General features: G+C 39.9%; 1 protein-coding gene across 1 annotated transcript; it reads left to right on the top strand.

Moving 5' to 3' along the window:
• Positions 1-32: 32 nt before the first annotated feature.
• Positions 33-14,684, top strand: lrguk (leucine-rich repeats and guanylate kinase domain containing). Its single transcript, XM_062443559.1, has 21 exons — positions 33-84; positions 1,172-1,242; positions 1,785-1,886; positions 2,088-2,169; positions 2,365-2,465; positions 2,753-2,834; positions 3,035-3,159; positions 4,399-4,542; positions 4,985-5,065; positions 5,381-5,467; positions 5,630-5,736; positions 6,372-6,491; positions 7,485-7,581; positions 9,583-9,696; positions 10,512-10,713; positions 11,429-11,545; positions 11,865-12,025; positions 12,356-12,444; positions 12,856-12,924; positions 14,047-14,138; positions 14,461-14,684. Exons 1-21 carry the CDS (start codon positions 33-35, stop codon positions 14,682-14,684), a joined length of 2,319 nt encoding a protein of 772 aa, XP_062299543.1.
• Positions 14,685-15,240: the final 556 nt, after the last annotated feature.

Below are 15,240 nucleotides of genomic sequence, written 5' to 3'. Positions count from 1 at the left end.
TTTGGTGCAGTGAAGCTGTACCGCCATGTCATATGATTGAGACAGATCCAAAATCAACACTAGAGGATGAAGTTGACCTGACAGGTGTGATGTGTTATGTGACATGGTTTGAAGCATGAAGTGCGTAAGTGCAGAATGGAATCTGGAATCTAATAAAAAATAAACACAGACACCTTGACAGCATGCATACTTTTATTGGTGTGGGCATCGATCCATTTCTCCTGGAATCTTTTTGGCACGGTGTCTATTTGCAAACCCCAGTTGTACCTACTGTCATAGAGCCATAAAGGCACAAATGGGTTATTGCACCATCACTGAAATGTACAAGACAGCATTAGAAACGGCTATCATTTGCCAATATGCCTTTTTCACTTCAAACATTTTAATTTATTATAGAAAGATAAAGGCACACGTGTTACTAACAATGGCTCATTATATTCACGTTCTAGTCAAAACAGAACCCAGAAAGTGTGGTATTGTGTCAGAATATCTCAGCTGGAATATTATCGGAGGCCTTACACTAGCTAATGTTAGACATAAACTACATTCAACTAAAGTTATTGAGAAAACAAGTTCACCACAAAGTCAATTTATTAGCTGATTTTCTGTTGTGTTACCCCATCATTTTAAGTCTAATACTTCAGTATAATAAGTTAAGTAAACAGTGTAACTCGCTCGTATATTTTTAAATTTATGAGCCACTGAGAAACACAAACTTACTACACTTGCCCTACGCCCTATAGCCTAAGTAATACTGCTACAATACGTACCTCACATTTATGTGTCTGAACTTTAAAAGTCTATAGGGTTTTTTGTTCTTGTTTTTTTCCTTCTTTACGAGTTTCAACAATTTGTGGCCTGTCGAAGTGGTCTCAATCCACTGTAGCTCTTGGGTGCGAGCAAACTACATCACCCAGAGTTCCTTTCGCATTCGCTTGATTTAGCGTTGCTAGGCGACGACGGGAGGCGACTCGTCTTGTTAAAACCTCGTTAGCTAGCGTTAACTGACTGGGAGACAGATATACGTAAACTTTTACCTTGTAAAATTTCTGACTTTGACTGCTTTTGAGTCACTCTAGTGTCGCCCGCCGAGATTTTATCATGAAATAATGAAAAGGAGCGAGTTAACAGTTTTTCCTCTGCGTCGCCTTGGTGCTTTCCCCCCCCTCAGGGTCCCTCACTGACGCTCGCTTAGCAGAGGCTCCCAGCTGTGAGGAGCCAGAGGAGAACCAAGAGATGGAGGTAAGGAGTAGCTTCCACACTTCAGCTAGTTAAACTTGTTAGGCTTCTTCATATTTGGAGATTATCTTTTCAGTTCGTTTCATTTCACTGTTTTCATGACAAAAGTGAAATGATTTGTTGTAAAATGAAGGCAAAGTAAATGTATTGATTCATGAAAAACTCGGAATAAATGTTCATATCTGTTCCCTTAATGCAACAGGTTAAGCAGGTAATCTTGCACAAGAGGTCTGGGGAAGTGAAACAGCACTGCAAGGTCAAATGGTTGATTATTCATGTAGAGTAAAAATTGTGTTGTGTAGCCTTTATAGGCATAATCTATGTGTGTGTGTGCTGCATGAAAATGTGCATTTGTGCTTGTAGAGGCAGGAAGCAGTGAGCCCATGCTTATAGTGGCCTCATGCCATATGCCCTCTTCACTCAAATGTTGCGTTGTTATTGCAGGGGAACCACTGCACTGCTGTAAATGTTGCAAGGCATACACAGCATATAGCAGTTTATTCTATTAAAACACTAAATTTTGTTTAATGATTTTATGTCAACAGAAGGATGGTGTATTAACTGCTGAGGTGGCGTCCAGCCGTGTATCTCACCTTGGACGTTTTGGCACCGGACTGCAGTACTTCTACCACCACCTGTCTCTGCCTGTAATACATACATACACAGACAGCACTCGTAAATTACATTATATGGCTTGCATGTATATTTACTTATCTATCAAGACAAAGCAACATCTGACGAATCTGTTTACAATCACATTGTGTCTTCTTGTTATGTTGACAATCCCCTTTGCAGTTTGAATTTCGGACTAATTTAGAGTAATTACGGTTTTATGTTTCTTCACTCAGAGTCACAATCTCAGGGATGTCTCTGTTCTATGCAGTTATATCCATCTTCAAAAACTGGAAGTGCCACACAACAAAATTAAAGGTGACTTTTTTGTTAGAATCAGATGAACTGCATCCCCTCTCTTCCTATCTGTATGATCCTGTGGCTGTTTTGCAGAGTGATACTGTATTAAAAAATGTAATTAAGACATTATTTATTCCCATTTGAATACTTTACTTTTCTGTTTAAAATGTCTAAATTCTTTGATTAGTTACTCTAACTTTTGTCAACTACTAGATTTATCCTGTGTGAGTCACATGCCCTACCTCGCCATCCTGGACGCTTCTCACAATGAAATCTCTGACTTCTTTGGATTCCAGCCACCCAAGAACCTAAAGGTATAATGCAGGACCTTGAACTGACAGGAAAAGACAACTTTTGATTGGTGGCTCGGGTCTGAGTCTCTACTGCTATTCCCTCAAGATGGGCCTGGATTTCCATAGCCCATCTGTAGTCACTTTTAATATGCTTACAAAGCATTAACTGCCCTTGAATGACAGTGAACTTTACCGAATAAAAGATTCTTAACCATACTCTGTGGATTTAGTTGAAGAATTTCTTTAGTGAGATGTATGTTAGTGGCTTTTGTTACTTTTGTTCACAGTGTGCTGCTTTTTTTTTTCAGGAGGTCAATTTCTCCCACAACTGTATGACAAAAATGAAGGATTTGTCTGCCTACACAACTCTTAGTAAACTGGATCTGGACTGTATCCTTACTGAGAAACATTTACATTCATGTGCACACACATCTGCACACTCTCACGTGTGCTTCTGCTGTCCTATTTCAGTCACCTACCCTGTAGCTTCTTTTTGTACCTACACATGACAATGTCTATAAAAATATGTGATGTCAAAACAAACTCACAATGTTTTTCCCCATGTGTATTCTTAACGTGCCCATTCTCAGACAACAGCTTCACTGAGATCAGTGGTCTTGAGCGCTGCTGCGAGCTAACCCACCTCAGCTTGACAAACAACAAGATCTCGAAGATCAGCGGCCTGGACAACCTGCCTCTCACAGACCTCTGCCTTGTAGGTCCTCCTGTATTACGGTCAGAAATATGATAAACCATAGTGCACATTAACACAGAGACATAAATACGGTACAGATAAACACAGGTTTAAGAACATGCATTTTCAACTTGAAGCTCATTTGTCTTTATTCGCCATCACTTGGCAGCTCATCCATTTACATGTACAGTATGTCATCGCTTCTCAGGAGATTGTTTTCTTCCTTGTGTTGTCTAGTATTCACACAGACACACACACACACACACACACACACACACTGACACAGTCAGTAGGAGTTACTTTGGAGTTGGAGTAATCTATGCACAATTTCACCTGTTTCTGTTTATCTCCATTCTCTCCTGTCTTTCTCTTTATGTCTTGTTTTTGGCTGCATGTTTACATTCAGTGAAACCTTGGCCCCCTGCTCGAGAATCACCATATGGTCCAACAGCAGGCCTTTTCTCTTTTTTCCTCTCTTTCTGTTTGTGTCTGTGTGTATGTGTGCGCACATGCATGTTCTCTCTTTTATCAGTGTTCCCTCATTGTCAGCAGCCATCGTTCTGGCTGTGTCTGCCCCTGTCTGTAGCTTTGCTTTGGGACCAGCTGCTGGTGTTTGAGTGAGCCTGGACCAAGTTCAGTCACACACATACGCACACTCATGCACACCTTGTCCTTCCAGCATCCATCTAATCCCATTCCTGACCCCTCTTCCTCTCACGCCACCTCCCTAAACAGCACGGCCCTGTCAGCCAGCCTGTTTCCCAGCCCATCACAGCTCCGACCCAGAGCTTCAAGGGACCATTGCAGTCACCCACCCCCACTGACAGCAGCCCTCTGCCAGGCAACATGCTTGGCAAGAGCATGGCGAGGTGTGGCCAGACAGCTAGATAACAACTTTAGTCAGTGGAATGAGGTGAGAAGCAGGCTGGGGATCCTGACAAGAGCGGAGTGCCCAGGTTTGGTTTTTTAGTTGGTTTGTGTGCTGCATTAGCACCTCACCAGCTGTTTGGCTGTCAGTCCTCACTTGTCAGGATCTAGCAGAGAGATGCGGGCCTGCCACTCAACTCACTACTGAGGGGAAAGAAGGTTCAGGCAACCTGCAGAGCAACCATGGCACGTCATTAATATTGATTAGGGGGAATCATTGACTGTATATAAAGTAGAGGTGGTGGTTGGAAGCCACTTATGTGAGTGTGCATATGCATGAATATCATGTACTTTCCCACTTTTAAATGTGTCCTCTCTCCTGTCTGTGTCCAGGGGGGGAACCAGATGGAGAGGATTGAAGGGTTGGAGAATACTAAGAGTCTGCAGGTTCTCGACTTGTCCCTGAACCGCATTACCAGTCTGTCTGGCCTCCAGAACCTCCACCTACTGGGCTCTATCAACCTAGAGAAAAACCTGGTATTGATCTGGGACACGCTTTAGAAAGTATTAGCTCCAGATTACAACAGAAATACTGAATGTCAGTCTGAATTTAAAGTGCGATTACACTAATTTATGAGATTGAAATATTAAATGAACACACATTTACTGAATACAGGAATACCGTAGTATTTTATAAGGATTTTTCAGTATTGGTATCTGAAATTGTCTTTAAACCTTAATAAAATGTACAACTTGTATTAAATATATTGTCAGAATATGTGAGTACACTGTCACATGATAAAAGTAAAACCAGCACAAGAAGAAGAGAGTTTTTCCAAGTTGACTCCAGTAAACTGGTCTAATGTGACAATAGATTTCTAGTTAGACATAAATCCAACATTAAAATTAACCTTGACACTCAACATGTTTTGATATCAGCAAATTCACTTACAGAGTGATATTTTTGTTTTTGTTTCAGATAAGTGAAATTCAAGAGTGCAAACACGTTCATGATCTTTTCTTATTGAGGAACCTCAATCTGCTGGGAAACCCTGTGCAGGTAACGTAAACTCATACTATCAACAACTTGGTACTGCTATGGGAACATTCCATTGCATCTACGCATAAATGAACAACTGAGCATGGTAGACATCCACTTTTATGCATCTATTTTTCATGCGTTCTCTACACAACCTGTGAGCACTAAAGTTTATATGACTTCCATCTGTACATTGCTTTGTGAATTTAATGATGTCTCACCTCGGCCCCTCTGTTGACTGCACTCAGTTTGACAAAGCAACACAGAAAACATTTGTGCTTCAGGGCTTCATCGCATGTTTTTTGTAAAATGTGCCATGTGTACCTGATATGGTAGGAGCAGCCAGATTACAGGCTGTCAGTCATCTTCCTCCTTCAACATCTGGCAGTGCTTGACCAGGAGAAAGTCACAGCTGAGGAGAAGGTATGAATAAACATAAGAATTAATCACTCTGGTAATTTCATAATCAGAGGTTCAACAGTTTACATCCACGTTTAGTCAGATTTCCACTAAGTAAAGCAACTGTCTTCATTTTCTTGGATGTGGGGCAGCTTAAGATGCTCACTTACTAACCTTAAATCCTAGGTCTCGTCAGTAAACAAGTATGACCCTCCTTTGGATGTGGTGGCAGCCAGGGATCACATGACCAACCTGGTGTATCAGCTGATGCAGCCCCAGGTCCTTTATGATAGGTTTGTACAAGTATACTGTATGATTTAATATTCCCACATCTGAATTGTCCTGTGCTTTGCTCCTTCCCAGTCAATTGAGTTAATGTAACTATGTATTTCCTTTAATGTAATATTAAAGGGAAAGGATTATAAAAAAAAATGTTGACTGAGGTGAGGGGCTGAAGCAGTGTTTGGGAAACGCGCTTTAAATGTGATTTACGAACAATCCATATGCGATTATTAGTCATAATCATCGATATCTTTTATAATCAGCTACAGAGAAAGTTGTTTTTCAGACGTGAGCAGCATTTTATCCACTGTGTTTCTTGCTCAAATTATCTATTCCTAAAAGAAAGAAAAATGAGCTCATGTATCAGCACTTTTTGAAAACATCCATCATCAGCAAATAAAACGCTGCAGCTACAGTCAATTTACCATTCCCTTCTGTGCCTCCTAGAAAAAGCACATCCATATTGTCCACAAGGCTCCTGTTTATATTGACTGAAGGAGTGGCTTTCAAAAATGACTTCATGGTTTATTATACTTCTCTCCTACTAAATTCTTGCTTGTTTTAGGTTGGAGAGATAACTGAATCTGAGGCAGTGAAAATGTCTGTAAAGTTAAAGTTTATCATAAACCTGTGTTTGTCCAACCAGCACTCTGCCCAGTGCGGACTCTCCGTATCCTATGCTGGTGCTGACGGGTCCTCAAGGCTGTGGGAAAAGAGAGCTGGCCCACAGACTGTGCCAAGAGTTCAGCGAATATTTTGCCTATGGGTCAGTCTATGCTCTATTTCAGCACACATATGATCTCTCTTATGTACTGTCCTCAGTGTCTATTAATAGTGTTTGAACTGTCACTAAATTAAGATAAGAAATTCAGTAGATTAAACTGAAATGTTAAATGTTGACATTACTTGTCTACTGTGTGTTTTTTAAGATGTACAACAAGTTACATCAATGGGGAACTTAAAGCTTTCTTAGTAAATCTACTCTCCAGATACTGTAGACAGTGGCATTAATGGTATGACAAGTAAAACAATAGTTTTGGTCAGTTTGCTCTTTTTTAGCATTCATATAGTGTCATGTAAGGCTGCCCAAGATATTAACCACACTATTGAGTGTAGTTTACCAGACAATGAGTTGAAAGCTGCACAGGCCTCCAAAATAGGGTGATTCTCAGTGACACTGACAGTACAAGCAATCCTAACCCAAGTTAATATAAATTATTATGTTATGTATGTATTGCATCATGGAAAATGGAACCATCTTACCCTGAGTGCATTACATAATGAACTTGGACTTTTTTGGAGTCTATCTTAATATAATACACATATGCCATATGAGATATTGGTGCCTGTGATCTTTCCTCCTGTCCATCCTTACTGTGAAGCGATCCCTTTGTAGTGTAACCATGGCATGTGAGTACCACATCAAAATAGATTTAGCAAAATCTAGAGCAATCCTTTAAATGTGGGGGCAAAACATGTGGAGCAGTTTGGAAGTCAAACCTATAGTATATCTAAAGATAATGATATATTCCTGGCTCTCATCTAGTGGTTAGTTTTACTGTCTGGACTGGAGCATTCCAGAAATGCAGGGGTCCTGTCCTGGGTCTTAGCCGCTCTGCCTGCCCCCTTTAGTGGTTGCAGGTCCGGGATTTTTCCCATAGTTAGACATCATAAATCATAATTGCTGGATATGTTGCATGAAATGACCAGATTGACCAGATTGTGCTTGGTATGTGCGTGCATCTGTCTGTTCCCACAGAACCTGTCATACCACAAGGGGGCCCTACCTTGGAGAGGTGAATGGAAGTGATTATCATTTTGTCAGTGAAGAAGACTTTCAGACCATCGTTCACATGGTGCGTTAGCTTGTCATTAAGCTTTTTTTCTCCATACATTTACAGACTCTTGTAGTGATTGTAAAATACTTGTCTCAAGGTTATTTTGAGTTCTGCACTCGAAATAATAATGTTTCATAAATAATTGAAACATTAAAACTGAAGCATTAATTAAATGTACACTGGGTTTTTTAAAAGGTTGAAGAGGTGCACTTGATTAATGTAACTGCAAGTTGCAAATTTAATTCTCTCACTGGCTTTAATGAGTAGTTGAGATAATTAGTTTTACTTGAATGGATTGAATATACTTTAACTGGCTAATATTTTGTTAAATAAAGATACATTTTAGTTGAGCTTTTTTAAAAGGTATTATGACTATATTCATTAAATTTTACTTTAGGAACAGTTATCACAGTGTCTTTTAACACCATCATAAGCCAATATTGGGTGAAAATTCCACAAAATACACCTGTTTTCTTATTGCCAGGCTCTGATTTTATCTGCATGATCTGTTTGTATTTGTGTTAATCAACACCAACTTACTCTCAATTATTACACAAACTGTAAGCTGAAAAGTTTTAAATATTACCAAAGAATCAAATCAGCAGACTTACAATTTTAGACGTTAAAAAATGGGTCCTGAGGTCTGAGGTCTGAGGTCTGGGACACATTTGTTTTCTATTTTGTCCATCGTGTCAAGCTGTCTGTGGGGGATAAAGAACAGAGGTCTGGGTCATGTGGTGATTTACACAGTGAGGGCTTTGATGCTGGTATTGATGCCTTCTGTCTACTCTTTGAATACACAGGAGGTGGATCAGGTTAACTTTACAGTCTGTCCCTCCCTCTCCTTGATATGCTCATTCTTCTTCTTCTCCTTCCACCCTTCTGCTGCCAGCTACTTAGTTTATTGCCGTCCTCTCTTCCCCCTTCTTACTCTTCATACTCTCACCTTGCATGTATCAGCTGCCCTCTTCTTCTTTCGCTCCCCCTCGCTCCTTCAGATGTGCTTTTCAGTAGCTATGCAATTATAACCCCTCGAACCCACTTCTTGTGGCTCATTTTATACAAAATTAATCCCAATCAGCAGTCTTTAGTACTTATTATACTCTTCACTGTGCCGTAAACACTAGAAGAGGCTGCTGTGTAATTTTGTTTGAATAGCTACCAACTCTGGTAATATGGAGAATCAAGAATCATGTTTCTAATTGAGTATTTGGATGCTCTCCAGTGACCTATTTAGGAAGCTTGAGGCACAAAAACAAAACACTTGAAGGACGTATTGTTATTAGTAAAAAATAATAACTTTCAAATGTACTAATCACAATTAATGGATTTTCTGTACATCACCATATAATGCAGCCTTTTACACTGCATCCAGTTCTCAAAATGGAGAAATAGAGTTCAGCAAAGTTAGTCTCCTGCTGACATAATGTGCACTGCTATTGGCTCCACATGTCGCTGTTTAATCGACAAGTCAGTTCCAACGTAGATTTAGCAAAATCTACTCTCTTAAATAATACACTCAAAATACACTTTGATAAATAATAAACAATAGTTTGCAGAAACAACACCACGCCATGAATGGTGAAATGTATACAAAGATATTTTTTGTGGGACCCATAAAAATTCATTTGCTCATTTTATTCATAGGTTTAAATTCTCTTGTTGTTTTAGTGATGTCACCACTTATATTAGGATGAGCCGTAAGCTTGTTGAGAGTAATAAATTATGCTGTTCAAGTAAAACTTTCCCCAAGACAGACAGAAGGTCAGGGGTCATGTGTGAGAAGTAACCAAAGAGAGAGATTATATGCCCTGACCACCAGGTCAAAAGTTCACTTCACAGGTGAACAAATGACTTCAGGTTGTTAATCTTGACAGAACATGCTGGGGTTGTGTGCGTTGATCACTTGACTTGAGGAGATAAATACAGCTTATTGCTGTGGTAACATGGAGGCAATAAAGTGGTGCAATAAAATGTTCTCTCATTCTTTCTTGTAATAACTTGAGATTCCCTTCTTAGGGTAAGTTTATTCAGACCATGAAGTACGGGGGTCACAGCTATGGTCTGACCAGAGATTCCATAGAGGATGTGGCCAGGGAAGGACTTGCCTGCTGTGTGCATATGGAGCTAGAGGTAAAAATGGAAAACCTGTGTTTGATAGTACTGCCAGCAGGCAGCAGGAGCATCCACCAAAAACTAAATATATGTGTGATGTTCCAAACCTATGTTACAAAATATTAGATAAGGTTTCTAACACACTGCCAGTGAAATCAAAAACAAATATATGCATTCCTCACAAGGTCCTGAAACAGCATGATGTCTAAACTCTAATCTAATCTAAAGGTCCCACAGCTATATAGTAAATTTGAAAATATGTGTATATGATTGCTTGTTTGGGTGAACTGATCAGTTTATCCATCAGCACAAATTTTTGTCATCTTCAGCTAACCTAATAATCTGAGAAATAAACTGAATTTTTGTGTTCTAATCCACCAACACTCACCATCTCCCCAGCTGAAACCCGCAGGGACAACTGATGTACGTCTAACATGATAAGACACCGTTTAGCTTCATGAGCAATTTTTAGAAACCCAGCTTTTTTTTTTTCTTGTCAGACAGTTATGTAAAACAGCCGTAAACCATACAGAGTAAGTCTTGTTCTGCGGGAGTGTTATTTAACCAGTGCAGGTAATCAAAATGTCTGCAAATTTGCTTCAAAGAGCAATATTGACAATTTGATTTTCAACCCATGGTGTAGTGAAAGGAAGATGATTTCCAGTGGATTTGGATCATTAAATACTCAGTTTCTATTCCCAAAGTCTCTAGAGCGCAGTGTTGATTAAGGTTTTGTGTTGTTGTGAATCACACAGTTCAAACTTAAGTTCAACTTAACAGAATATCAAACCCTCTTCGTCACAGAGGAGTAAACTGTTTGTCTATCCTTACAGGGTGTCTTGAGTCTGAAGTACAGCCACTTTGAGCCTCGATACATCTTGCTCATCCCCACCCAACTGGAGAAGTACATGGGCCACCTGAAAAGCCGTGGCCTCTATACCCCTTCACAGATAGACATGGCGGTGTCACGTATAGACCTCTATGCCAACTTCAACAGGCAACGGCCGGGCTTCTTTGATAATGTTATCCCCTGTGGTAAGACCAGGATGTTTTTTTCACAGTGGCTAGAAGTGTATTCAGTCATTCTAACGGATGGTATTAGCTGTTGTTTCAAGTGTGCAGCACAGAGGATAATAATGATACTTTAATATCCTCTGATGAATAATCAGATCCATTTTTACTAATTAGTTAATTAATGTTTAATTGTAGTACCATGTGTAATTATAAATATTCACAATTAATTTTTAACTATCCATTTTAATTTAAGAAAAAAACATTTAATTGATTCTCAGAATAGATTTTTTTTTTTCTACTTGTTCAACCTTTGAATGTGGTGTTAGCAAGAAAGACTCCGGTGTGATTGCTCTGTTCATTTGTCATGGGGGTGCCTTACAAATCTAAAAATACCCTGGCTTTGTGCAGTACACGCGTCACTGGTACAGCCTTAGATAAATTAACACACTTCACTAAAATCCATACACTGCACTTTAAATCCAATTACGACATGTATTAAGGGCATGTAGCCGCAGGATAGCTGTGTTTATCATTCCCTCACTGAATCACTCAGACATTTAAGCTGTTTTCTTAATGAGATGAACATACAGGGAGCGCGGGACACTCATCACTTTTATGCACTGCTTGCTAGCACCTCCTTATACTAAGGTCATCATCCCCATATCTTTGATGTATTACTGTCTGATAGGATATGCACTGGCTCCATTCAGGAACAGATTTTTTTTTCTTCGGGTAGATGACTGGGAAGAAGCCTACCAGATGCTGGGGCAGGTAGTGAAGGATTACCTGTTGCTCGACGAGCAGGGAGAAGGAGAGAACAACAACAGAGCGTCTCCAGACAACACATCCACAGGTGTGTGTTTGTTTATTAGTTCAGCTTCCCTTTTAGCAGATTCAAAGCATCAGGGTGCTAATTATGAATCAAGGCACAGGACAAACTGCAGTCAAGAGTGCTTTGTACAGTCTTTATTTTGTTTTTTGTTTTTTTACATAAATGTCCATTAATTTCACAGCATGTAGACAGAAAGGTTCTAATACTGTGGTTCATACTGTATAGGGGCTTTATGGTGGCTAAAGTCTGTAAAAGTCTAAAGGTGCCTCAAGTGTTTGTGATGTGAACACTCATACCATACAAGGTATTTATATACAGTGTCTGTCTCTTTCTCTCCCAGTCTCAGGTCACGGGCCAGAGGAGAAGCCGCCCTCAGACCTGTCAAGGTCAGTATCAGGCACTATGTCACACTCCGCCACACCTCTGGACCCCTCGGATCCCGCCTACAGAAACTATTCCACCAAGATCCAGGCACAGCTCAGCCCTCAGAAGAGCCCCGCTGTGAGTTACATGATGTCTGATGAAAAATTTATGGATAATGAAGCCTGTAAGTGAATGCTAAATAGACATCTAGAGTCTACCAAATTTATGGTAAAATAATCCCTAATCTTCTAACAGGATGCTGCGTACTTTCTCATCCTACTACCATACATCATCACTTCCATGCCCCCTCTTGCCTTCCCTTTTTTGCCCCCTCCCTCCTTAAATCACCCTTCACATCATCTTTCCTCTCCTCTTTCTCATCTGCAATTCTTGTTTGTGTGCCCTTCCTCTCACCTTCCCACTTCAACTACTCGTCTTCTTTCTTCTCTTTAACTCTCTCCTCTGCAGGAGCTGGCTTCCATCAGGAGGCGCGAGCAGCTGGTGAGAGAGGCCATAGTGGGGAGGAGTCCAGGGGTCTACAGCCAGCTCTTCAAAAGGTTCATTATAAGTGGCACGCACTTCACTGCACTCCAGAGCTTAATTTAAAGTGGGCACTCTTAGCTTTGCCAAATTGCTTTAATTTGAGCACTTGTCCTAACTGCATTTTGATGGTTTGTTTTGGGTTATTGTTTGACCTTGTGGGTGAAGTGGCAGGTGCCCAAATTATTTGATTCTGTTTGCTAATATGATGGGGTTGTTTAGTGCTCAGCCAGTCTTAAATTCACCTGTCACCTGTTCACATCTTAAATATGAATTAAACAAAGAATGAATGGCTGTACTTCTTTTGAAAGTCAGAATTCATCTTTTCTAGCAGACCGTGTCTTTATGAGGGTGTAATTGGTTTTCCATATGATTTATAGCAGTGAAGAGGAATGATTAAATTAAGGCCTATTTTTTGTTTACCTCAGCTCTGCTCAAACAGCACCATCATCACTACAGAATCATGATCCTGATACCCATTTTAGTGAAGACAGTAGGTAAGTACAAACACAGAGACACACACAAATTATAGCTGTATGATTTAAAATGAGGAATGACAATCCAGAGAAAGTCTTGTTATTCCCAATAAAACAACCTCAAGCTAAAGATTTAGAAGCAGGAAACTGCATTTGTACTGGTATTCTTTATTATTCCCTGGGCCTTCTTTTACAACATATGTTCACTTTTATATAGCTCATTTACTGGTACTGTAAAAGCTGTGCACAAACACTCAGCGAGTATACACAAATACACCCACTCATAAATTCTGATTTTATGGCTTTTGCTGATTTTTGACTCCCCAGTGTGTACACTTGCTTAATAAACAGGCTTACCGCACAAATTGGCTACAAATATGAATTTAATCAGTCAGACGTTGATATAGTATGTGTGTGTTGTGCGTGTCCACGCAATTTATTTTAGTATCTTCTCTCCGGAGATTACATTTTAGATACATTTGACTTCTATTAAAATGTATTTCATGTTCTCAGAAGGAAAGTTTTACTGAACTTGTGGAAAAGCTTCAAGTTTTGTCAGCGTGGTCAGAGTGATATATACCTCCAGTATGTACAGTTAGCATTACTCAGCCCTTCAGTATTTCTATAAAGGATTCCAGACATCTATGTGCTTGTCAGCACCACTCTTCATAGGGATGTGTCTCTACTTGTGAGTCTCTGTCTCACTTATTGTAACAGAGGAATCTGTTGTATTATTGGTATGGGAGTTTTGCATTTCAGTGTGAGTTTTTTTGTGTGAGAGCGCATGAGTTTACATGACTGAAATAAATAACAAACTTGTACCTGTTTGTTATTGATGTTTAGGCATGCATGCAATTAATTTTGTCATCATCCTCAGCACCAGCATGGGAACACTGGTCCCTCTTGGTATGATGGTAACATTTCCAAAGGCATTCTGCCCAACTGTCTCTATATTTCATGCAGTTCTCTCTTTTGGCACCAGTGCCTATAAAAACTTTATTTTTATTTCACTGTCCACAAGACACCTTTCTCCGCATGCATTTCTGACCCCCCTTTGCTCTTCTTGTCTCTTTTTTCCACCTCTACCTTCTACATGTGAATTGTAATTCTCTCTGTTCCTTCTTTTCCTCGTCTCACAAACAGCTCAGATGGGTCTCGTGCGAGTTCAGTGTTGTCTGTGCCCAGTTCAGCCGGGGCGTTGTCTGTCCTGGGACACACCTTGGAAACACACAAAGGTTTGATGTTGTTGTTGTTGCTTTTTTGTCATATCAGGAAATTTCTTTTTATTGAAATATGGAGAGAGCACAGAAACCAGAGACAGATGGTGTGCATGTTATTTTTGAACCATCAAGGAAGACATAATTTGGTATTTTGTTGTAGTATTATTATTATTATTATGCTTTACATTTTGACACTAATCCACATCATCTATATTTTTCCCATGTACTTTTATTATTTATTTTAGTTTTTTGAGTAGATAATCAGAACAAAATCAGATTACAGTGTTGATGTGGCTCTATATCTGTGCTTTTATCAAGTCAAATATTTTCATTTCAGACCACATGACATCTGACCAAACTCCTGATGATGCCAGTCCAGGCACAGATCACCTGGCTACTGTCATTACTCCCTCTTCTGAAAGAAGGCCCGGATCCAACATCAAGCCCATCTTGCCACCAATCCCCACTGGGCGCAAGACCCCTGCAGCACTCAGCCCGTCTCCCTCGCCCAGCCCTAACCCAGCAGTAAGAGAGCAAGGAGAGGCAAACAAGGAGGGGTAGCTTTTAAGGTTTTTTCACAATCTGACGGCAATTCAAGCTGGACATATTCACAATTAAAATGTTTTCAACATTAACAGAAAATGTGATCAAGTGTATCAGTCGGTGAAACTCTTTTTCTTCATATGACAGTACTTATATGATGAGCTCAGCCTCAAGATAACATCAGAAATTTGTACAGTCGACCACAAAATCACAATCTTATCACAAACTCTACAAACTGATGTGATACACCCAAGCCAAACACTTGAGGATAGATTTCACTGTCAGCACTTGCCTTTTCCTGTGATCCGTTGCTCATGCCACAACACGTCTGAATCTTTTGAACTAGCTATATTGTGTATGCACGATGAGTGATGACGTAATTGAATATCTATAAGGTGACTACACTATAATTACAGGTAAAGTTGTGCTCTTCCTCTTCATGTAATAATTGGCCCGCTGGCATAAGGATGCACAATGTTGACACATGTCATGATGCAGTTGCCACCTGTGTTCACGGAGACATTGACACTCTCACAGATTGATGTGTTTGTCAGTCAGTCATGCTAAAAATAAG

The sequence above is a fragment of the Scomber scombrus genome, chromosome 22 (assembly GCF_963691925.1).
Source record: "Scomber scombrus chromosome 22, fScoSco1.1, whole genome shotgun sequence".
In the NCBI taxonomy this organism is placed as follows: domain Eukaryota; kingdom Metazoa; phylum Chordata; class Actinopteri; order Scombriformes; family Scombridae; genus Scomber; species Scomber scombrus.
This window is presented reverse-complemented; position numbering and strand designations above follow the sequence as displayed.

Excerpts from the sequence above, each read along its gene's own strand:
- lrguk (XM_062443559.1), top strand. The coding sequence starts at position 33 with ATGATTGAGACAGATCCAAAATCAACACTAGAGGATGAAGTTGACCTG. Across the intron at positions 5,066-5,380 it reads TGCTGGGAAACCCTGTGCAG|GAGCAGCCAGATTACAGGCT; the intron begins GTAACGTAAACT and ends CTGATATGGTAG. Across the intron at positions 6,492-7,484 it reads AGCGAATATTTTGCCTATGG|AACCTGTCATACCACAAGGG; the intron begins GTCAGTCTATGC and ends CTGTTCCCACAG.